Raw genomic sequence first — 10,000 nt, 5'->3', positions numbered from 1 at the left:
ACGCAAAGTTGTCCCTGGTGGTAGGGTAACCCTACCTGTGAAATTTTGCTTGTAAACCCGGGCTATCTTTGACCCTCCTGCTAGGGTAACCCTAGTAGTACAGTTACCCTACCTGCTTATAAACAGGGCCTAAGTGTGCGCCTGTGTTTCTTTTTTTGTGGAAGTCTGGGGATTTTGTATTTTTCTGTAAAACTTTATTTAAAACACGGAAAATCATCAGTTAAGCTTTACAAGTTAAAAACTAAAACTATTTACAACAACTGCTTTACGTGAGTGCCGTGTGGGAATTCGGTATGCTGGATACCTTCTTCAAGTTTCGATTAAATTGATCAACAGATCCGACATTTTTTAAGCTTTTGGGCAAGTTATTCCATAATGTGGCCCCTCTAAAGGAGAAGCTTCGCTTTAATTATATAAATAATTAGTTCTCGGTTTTGGCAAATCCAGCTTTCCCTCAGAGTTTCTCAGGTTGTAATTAGAGTAATACGGAGTGAAAAGACGTTAAAGATAATCCAGGGCATGTCCATTTCTTCTTTTCCCGTATATTTATTTATATGAAACTAGACACATGTCTAGACTTGAGAACACATAAAAATTAAAAAAAAAAAACCGAAGCTTCCACCGGAAAATGAAAGTTTAAAGAAAAGTTGGCCAGCAAAATAAAACGTGGATGGATTCCTCAAACCTGAAAACCTGACTGCTATATTATCTGCTCGGATCTGTAATTTTACCAAGGAGGACTTCTAGCGGGATCTTCAGGTATATGAATATTGGTCTTGGTGACATTCGCTTCATACTGAAATATCAGTCAACCAGTCCAAAATATCATTACCGGAATATTCGAGCGAGAAAACTAAATCGAGCAATATATAGACGACTTTCACAGTTACAACAAGAATTATGCGCTTTTCCAGGCAAAAAAATAAACTTAACTTGACATGTAGTTAAATTTTGTTAGCTTTATAGAAACTACTGAAACGATTTACTCCCACCATTCGATGGAAATATAAAATTAATCGATCGTTTGTTTTGAAGTCGTAAGAGGGGTCTCGTAGAAAGCCGCAGTAGACGGATTAAACTTGATTTCCAAGCGTTTATTTTCACAGCAATGAGCGCGGGATAGCACTGCAAACTCACTTTCGCTTTGTAAAACTCCTGCATACAACTCACATATAAAACCCTGTTTAACGACCTCGAGGTAAATCTGTTGTGATGGTGGAGCCAATATCAATACAATTTATCCTCTGGATTAAGATTCAAGTATTCAAAGTATCTCTCTCCTCGCCTGTGTTTTCTTTGTTTATATCTAGTACATCTAGCCTTGACTATTGCTACGTCATAGCCTCGTTTGCATACACAAAAACAAAGATGGCGGATTTTAATTTAAATTGCCTATTTTTGAAGCGTTATTGTTGGCTAATTAAACACATTTAGTCCAAATGAGTGATCAAGTATGATAATACAGGTAAAGAACTAGGTCGTACTTTCCCTTTAATATCACGCTGACTTATAAACTGTATAAAGGCTGTTCGGACAGTGGGAAAAAATCATGTTCATAGGCCACAAAGTGAAGACAAAGTTCCTAAAATCAAAAACAGAATAAACACCGCTGTGTTGTACACAGGAACAGAATTGTTTCCTTGGGGAAGCCCCCTTCACTTTTTGAGAAGTTTAATCTTGTAAGCTGGTGACTTTGGATGAAAATCACATGCACAACACACTTCTCTGGTCTTTCTTCTATATTTGGCATGAGATGTATGGCTTAAATAAGGCACACTTATGAGGAAGTCAATTCTTGAAACAGTTAGTACGAAACTGAAAATGGGAAACTCGTATTGTGCTGACAAAGAAAAAAACCATAGATTGCGTTATGTCTATTGTTATTCTAACAATGAGAGGACACGAGGTGACGTGACAATGTTTCTTGAGTCCAATACGTCTGTACAATTATTAGCAGTAATACTACAAACACTACACTGCAAACACTACACTGCACTATATACAATTCACTCCTTACAATACTTTACTTGCAATGCTCTTCGTTAGCTGCTAACAACACGACTTCGTGTCACAAGCTACTTATAAAATCATCTTACTTAGCTTAACATAACGCATTAATTGATATTTATTTACAGCTGCATTACTCTATAGGTTCTGTTGAATAAAAGATGTCCTTAATGAGATTTAAAAATAATAATAACAATAATAATAAATAAATAAATAAATAAATAAATAAATAAATAAATAGGTAATATGTTTTAGAAATGAAAATAGTAGAAATACGAGAAAGGGTGATAAAAGTGCAACCGAATCAGACTGTGCAAGAAATGAAATTGCTTGAAATAAGAGGTTGCCATTTTTTGTTGAAATCAGTCGTAGTGTTATTTTTGAAGGCAATCAATTGTTCCGTGAGGGCTTTTTCGCGCAGTAGTAATTTATAGAGCTCGAAATCTAATGATTGACCTCGTTTATAAGCACCTATAGATGAAATATTTTGCCACGAGGAGGGCGGGATTTGTTATAGTTTTGAACTTGCAAGGATGAAAATAACCGTACAGAATTGACACCCTACATAAGTTAACGTTTACTTTAGTCATGATAAACCACCATGTGCTAAAGGATCTCCAGAAACTTTGGACAAAGGAACAGTCTACCAACCGTGATATGCTGTAAGGTATGCGTGCTAAGCTTACATAAGTAGCATTTGTTACTGGTACTCATTTTAGCTTTCATAAGTTTATCTTTAGTATAGACAATGTTGTGGTTTATCTTAATCTGAAACATGACAAGCTTGACTTCCCTAGTCGTGTCAAAAGGACATCTGTAAAGTTTTAAGAGATCCAAAGCTTTCACACCCTGGCTTAACATTCCATCCTGTGTGTTAGGGGGTACGAATTTGCTTTTGGCAATAATATTGTGACGCGATGCGTTTGTTATACTTTTGAGGCTATCGTGCCAGTTGAGGACCTGATTTGGTTTTCGCGGCCCGAGCGCTAGAATTCTTGTCCTTAGTGGGCCCAAAGCATGTGTTAGACCATAATAATCAATAAAAGTTGTCTTTACTTCATGTTTTTGTGTAAAGGCGCCGAAAGATAAAACCTTTTCTGATCATGCAAGAGGTCAATCACTTTAGTAACGCCTTTGTAATGCCATCGACTTTAATGTTAGAATTATTCCAAATGATTACTTCATAAGTGTTGTCGTGTTTTTAGTTACTGTTATATGACTTATTTCTTCCCAATATTGTAATACGTTTTTGTGAAAAAAAAGGCAGCTCACCGAATAGAAGTTGTTCGGATTTATAATTGCAAGATAATAAAAACTTAAAACCACCAAGGTGTGCAGTCCAAAAGTTTAGAATAATTTTCCACGGTGCTTGCTTTTCGTCGAGGAATCTTGCCGCCCAAGTCGATTTGAGTGCTTTGTTCATGAAGAGAAATGCTATCATCCTTAACCCTCCGTTTTCTTTCTCGCCAATGATAGCTGACTTTTTTATCTTGTGAGGTTTTGGCCATCCCATAGGAAATCAAAAGTGATTGCATCCACCTTTTTGGCGAACCCATCGGGTAAAGATCTAGACAAGACGGAGGCATTAAAAATGAGCTTGGATAACCTTAGGGTCTTTATGATGTTTATTTTTCCTTAGAGGGTGAGCTTTCTTCTTTTCCAAGAGTTTAGAATGTTTTGTAAATCTTTCAATTTGCTTTCAAAATTTAGTCTATTGGAGACATCTTGGTTGTAAGAAAAATAAATTCCTAGCGCTTGGATAGAATCCTTTGGCCATCGAAACCCGAACGGAGTATCGCTACGGTCAGCCCAACTGCCTAGCCACATGGCTTCCGTCTTTGTCTTGTTTATCTCCAACCCTGAGCAGTTTTTAAACTGATCTAATATTTCAAGTAAGGAGTTGACGGAAGTTAGGTCCCTTAACAGGGTAGTGTCATCGGCATATAACGTAATCTTAACTTCTTCATCGCCAATTTTAATTCCTTTGAAATTATCATTCGCCAAGATGGCTAGATTTAGTAACTCTATTCCTAGGACGAAAAGCAAGCCGGATAAGGGACAACCTTGTCGTACCCCGCGATTTAACGTGAAAAAAGGTGACGCGAAGCCGTCGTTGATGACGCAACTTGATATGAGTATACAATATCCGAACCCATCTTTTAAAATCTTCTTTGAAATTGAAAACGTTTAGTACTTTGACAAGGCAGTCCCATTCGATTAAGTCGAACGCCTTTTTGAAATCAACGAAGACTGCGATACCAGGTAGCTTTTTTGACTTTGTAAAGTCCATAACATCTTTAATTAATCTGACATTTTCACCTATATATTCTTTTTTAACGTAACCGGTTTGGTTCTCGCGAATTACTTCAGGAAGGACTTTTTCCAGTCGTTTTGCTAGGGCCTTGGAAGCTATTTTGTAGTCGGTATTAAGTAAGGAAACTGGACGTAAATTGTTGAGTGTGTCAGTGGGCTTGCCTTCTTTGGAAGTAGTGTAATGATGCCTCCCTTTTGACTGATCGACAATTCGAAGGTATAATTGATGCTCGCTACAACATCTTCAGCAATATTGTTCCAGAAGAATTGATAGAATTCTGGAGTGAAGCCATCTGATCCTGGAGATTTGCGACTTTCCATTTCAGCGAGGGCTTCGCATACGTTGGCATTTTCCTCACAAAGTGGAGAAATAAGGTCATTTTTGAAAAAGACGTCGTACACTGGATTTTCTACATTGTCGTTATTTCATGTATAAAGTTTTATAAAAAAGTTTGCTTGTTCTTTGAGGATAGAATCCGGGTAATTTACCTCTAGGCCATTCTCCAGTTTGAGTTTCAGGATTCTTTTTTCTCAGCATGCCTCTTTTCTAAATTTAAAAAATACCTTGTGTTTTTCTCCCCGTGTTCAACCCATCTGACCTTGTTTCTTACCATCGCAGCCTTGACCTTTTGTTCGGTTATTTTCTTTAGCCTTGCTCGTGTATTATATATGTCAACATGAAGTTGAGAATTATTGCGGGCGTTTTCTTCTTGAACCATAAGATTATTTAATTTTGCTAGTAATTTTTTTTCCAAGTCCTTTTTGCTCTTCGCAAGCCTCTTGGAATATGCAATTGTGTAACCGCGAATTTCCATTTTTATAAGATCCCATTTCAATCCTTTATCCGTTACATAGTCATATTTCTCCCTAAAGGATTTAATACTGTTTTGGATTTGCTCTGTCTAAATCTTATCCTTGAGTAGTGAAGGCCACAAAGTGAAGACAAAGTTCCTAAAATCAAAAACAGAATAAACACCGCCGTATTGTACACAGGAACAGAATTCTTTTCCTTGGGGAAGCCCCCTTCACTTTTTGAGAAGTTTAATCATGCAAGCTCGTGACTTTGGATGAAAATCACTTGCTCAACACACTTCTCAGGTCTTCTTCTATATTTGGCATGAGATGTATGGCTTAAATAAGGCACACTTATAAGGAAGTCAATTCTTGAAACAGTTAGTACGAATAAAGGTGAGGAATCTTGATCACTGAAAATGGGAAACTCGTATTGTACTGACAAAGAACCATAGATTGCGTTATGTCTATTGGGTAGGCGTAAAGTAAGATACTTTTTTGTCTACGAAATAATAGGGAGGGCCTGATGTTTTGTTATTCTAACAATGAGAGGACACGAGGTAACGTGACAATGTCTCTTGAGTCCAATACGGCTGTACAATTATTAGTAGTAAGTAGTAGTAGTAGTAGTAGTAGTAGTAGTAGTAGTAGTAGTAGTAGTAGTAGTAGTAGTAGTAGTAGTAGTAGTAGTAGTAGTAGTAGTAGTAGTAGTAGTAGTAGTAGTAGTAGTAGTAGTATTAGTAGTAGTAAGACTTTATTTAAAGACGGAAAATCATCAGTTAAGCTTTAAAAGTCAAAAAGTAAAACTATTTACAACTGCTTTACATGGTTGCCGTGTGGGAATCCGATATGCTGGATACCTTCTTCAAGTTTCGCGTAAATTGATCAACAGATCCGACATCTTTTAAGCTTTTGGGCAAGTTATTCCATAATGTGGCCCCGCCATAGGAGACGCTTCCCTTTAAATAATTAGTCCTCGGTTTTGGCAAAGCCAGTTTTCTTTCAGAGTTTCTCAGGTTGTAATTAGAGTAATACTGAGTGGAAACACGTTGAGGATAATCCGGGGCATGTCCATTCATTGTCTTATACATCACCAAGGCTTTCCGTTTCTTTCGTCGAATTGATAGCCTCTCCCAGTTAAGGGTGGTTAGGAGGTGGTTCGAGTTCGTATCAAAAGGCAATTTGGTAATTACCCTAGCTGCACGATTCTGCAATTTTTGGAACTTATCACTCAGGTAACCACTCAAACATTCCCAAACCGGGCTGCAACAATAGAAATATGGCACAATCTGAGCGTTATAAATTTGAATGGCAGTTTCTTTCGGAATAAAGGGTCGCACACAATTGGGGGCACCTATAGCTGAAGCTACTTTCTTGCATATTTTTTCAAGGTGTTTGTACCTAGAAAGTTGATCATCTATGGTAACACCCAAGGATTTGGTATGTTCAACCTTCTTTATGATTTGATAGTTAATTCCTATTTCAACGTCTTCATTTTGGACAGATAATCCCTGCCTTGACCCAATAATCATTAGTTCAGTTTTGACAACATTTAACTAAGGTTGTTGGCTTTTAACCAGCAGATCAGCTTACTTAGTTCAGGGGCCAAGGCTTGTTTGAGTTCCGTTACGTTTTAGCCGATAGTGCGGTAATGTTTGTGTCATCAGCAAACATACTTGGTGCAGAGGAACGCAGGCAGTTGGGGAGATCATTGATATAAATTAGAAATAGCAAAGGACCCAGTATACTGTCCTGCGGTACGCCGCACGTGAGATCACATCTTTGGGTTCGGCCAATTAGGTATGACAAGAACTACCTGATAGCTGGCTGGTCAAAACCCAAGAATGACATTTTAGGCAAGATGATCTCGTGATCAATGGTGTCGAATGCCTTAGTAAGGTAAACGAAAACGACGTCATTTAATAATCCAGTTACCTCAAGCAAAGCAGTAAGAGTACTACGAAAGGAGCGCGACCCTGATTGGCAACTTAATAGTCATTTGTTCTCATTTAGATAATGGTGGACTTGGTTGTAAACATTTTCTTCAAAAACTTTAGAACCACCGGAATTACAGAAATTGGCCTATGATTGTTCGGATCCGATTTAGTACCCTTTTTGAAAACTGGATCGGAGTTAATTTGGCCGTTTTCCATTCACTTGGGTATATCCCAGTGAGGATGGACTTAGAGAATATGGCGGTAAACGAAGGTGCGATATTACCAGCAGCCGTCTTTAACAGTTTACTCGTAATCTTATTAAGACCAGTGGCTTTTTTATCATCACTTTTCTTTAAAAGTTTTTATACAATATCGATGCTCGGAGTTTGCAGAGAGAACGATTTATCAGTGGTTTCCAGATAAAATTCAGGATTTACATCTACAGCAGGAACATTCTACTAGTACCTGCGCAATATTTGTAAAGAGTTCGTTAATAGTTTCTGCTATATCAACCGGATTAATGTGATTGATTTTACTTTGCATACACGTTAGAATGTGTCACAAGGTGTCTTCTTATTCCTATGAACTTCATGTGTAACTTTTTGGTTAGTGTTCTGGTTAAAGTTCTTGGTGGTAAGGGTCACTTTGGTTGTTTACCATTTACAAGCAGAGACCGGTTGGTACTAGGTTTGTTCAAATAGTAAGCAAAAACTCCCGAATGGGAAATTTAGTTGGGATCGGCGTGTACCATTTACAAAAGCCGTTCAAGGTTACCGAGAGAGTCTGGAGGGAGGCAAAATCATGGAGGAATGCAAATGGTAAACACATTTTCCATTTGGAAATTCTGTTTGGGAATTTTGGACTACCTTTCAAGAAATCCCGTTTTCTCCGGGAATTTTCTGTCTGGGAAGACCAAAATAGGCTTTCCATTTACATTCCAACCGAAATTTCCGGATTTTTTCGGTAAATGGTAAACAATCTTTGTGTCACCAACACCGAATAATGTGAATCTCATCATGTCAGTGTATTGCACTACCCTCAAAATCCCTTGGTTCCTCCTAAATCAGAGGAGAATATTGCTCATGATTTAATTAATAGCGTTCTCAGTAAGGTTGGTCCTCTTTAATAATCAAAGTATTATCTTTCCAGATGTACAGGACCTGATTAGGTAAAGAAACAGAAGTTGACGTTTTCAAAGCTCCTGTGTGGCGCCTATGGGTAAATAACATCAAATGTTTATGCGTTATTGTTCTAATTAATTAATTTTTCAACAGAGTACATTCCAACAGAAAGCCGCGCGAAATCAGCCATCGCAAAAAAATGTTTTTTTTTTCTCAAAAAGTATTTTAAGTTAGGGGCAAAGAAATACATCATTTTAAAGCTAAGAAAATAAGCTTTCCAAAAACATATAACTTCTTTACAGAGAACTAAAACATTTTATTTAAAAAAAGGTGAAAAAAAATACAAAAAACATTAAAATCACTTTTCCGCACAAATTTGGTCATTTTAACGTTAATTACGAACTTTTGAATGGGAAATAAAAATGTCTCTCATTTTATCAGCTTTCTTGGACTAAAATTGGACAGAAAACTGATCAGGCACGAATATTTTCAGAGTTTTTTTAGTAATCCGATTAGCGATAATGTGTAATATGATAATCCAATAAAATTGTCAAATTTACGACCCGTTGCTAACGGCAACATAACAGATCACATTATGAACTAGACGCTCCATGAGCATACACTGGGTTGCCTGTAAAACGTGTTACTCAAAACAACAGGGACTGAGTTGGGTGGTATTGAACTGAAGCGTTCCAGGCAATTTTTTCAAGTCGGGGGTCATTAAGACCATTTAAGGGGTCACCCATAAGTCGTGCCAGCAGAGGCCCTTTGGCGCATACGTTCATACGACGAAACAGATCTTTTTCTGAGGTTAAAAACGTGGCTACCAGCCTATAAATCATCTGTCTGAAAGAAAAAATAGGCACGCATTGCGTACGTGTGGTAGTGCAGTAACACAGCGCTCTCTTCCATATTGTCAACTGAGCTGCGTTTTGTCTTCCAGGTGATTCAAGTTGCCTTTGCGTAATATGTAGCTCTAACAGTACACGATATTGTTTGGTATTGTATATCATTGTAGTGCCATGGTAGAAGTCTTAGGTAAATAGCCTCCTGAGAAGATGTGTGGTTACTAGCAAAGTACTTAACCCAGAAAGATTGAAGAAAGTAAAAGGGAATCGAGAAACATTGGCTTCTAGGCTGACATGTTGATCATTTTCAAGTTCCCTCACAGCGTCTTTTCACCACAAGTGTAAGCGTGCACTCTGAGCGTCTGACAGCTTTGTAATACAAAATTTCACTGAAGTAAACCCTGTCCGGCGGGGTTAGTATCTGGATGGGCGCGCTACAAAATATACCACTTTGTAACAGAAGCATAGGACCGAAAATTCTATTTCGCCCAAAAATGCGAACTAAGCAAGGTACAGATTTTGATAGCTTGCTTTATTCAAAACAAATATATTGATGCAAAAGTTTTTAGGAAGAGCAGAAGGAAGTTTTCAGGACGGTCGATCGAGAATAAAATATTTTGTCATCAGCAACAAAATTTACGACATAGAAACAACATTAATTTTGAACCGCGATTATGAAAAGTTACCATCAGCGAAAACATTTTGCGAGATTTTTGCTACGTTATTATACTTTTGGCTGCACAAGTAAATCGCAAAATCGAAAGTGACATCGAATTCAGCGGGCGCCGTGATCAAGTTACCGCGGCGTGTTTACTAGCGAAACAGTGAAGCATCTGTGTCAAATGATGGCAAGATACTGGGTTTTTGTTTTTGCTAGTTTTCTTTTTCTTTCAAGTGTTATAAAGTTTCACAAGAAATGTGCGAATTCAACACAAAGATCACAATCGCCCAACTCTTGAGGTTGGCCATTGTTTCTGCAAGT

At 37.7% G+C, this 10,000-nt stretch overlaps 1 protein-coding gene across 6 annotated transcripts in view; it reads left to right on the top strand.

The window, feature by feature from the left end:
- LOC137967954 (sacsin-like) overlaps positions 1–10,000 on the top strand; it is a 61,941-nt gene that overhangs the window by 2,371 nt on the left and 49,570 nt on the right. For 3 of the 6 annotated variants that reach the window (XM_068814553.1, XM_068814556.1, XM_068814550.1), the window contains exons 2-3: positions 6,504–6,552; positions 8,199–8,267. In XM_068814553.1, coding sequence (XP_068670654.1) covers positions 8,264–8,267 — 4 coding nt within the window. In that variant the 5' untranslated portion in view covers positions 6,504–6,552; positions 8,199–8,263. The remainder of the gene's footprint in view (positions 1–6,503; positions 6,553–8,198; positions 8,268–10,000) is intronic. The other 3 variants (XM_068814552.1, XM_068814555.1, XM_068814554.1) reach the window with 2 other exon arrangements.

Source organism: Montipora foliosa, chromosome 8 (genome assembly GCF_036669935.1).
Source record: "Montipora foliosa isolate CH-2021 chromosome 8, ASM3666993v2, whole genome shotgun sequence".
NCBI classification, from domain to species: domain Eukaryota; kingdom Metazoa; phylum Cnidaria; class Anthozoa; order Scleractinia; family Acroporidae; genus Montipora; species Montipora foliosa.
Note: the sequence above shows the minus strand (reverse complement) of the source record. Positions and strands in the feature narration are given on the sequence as shown.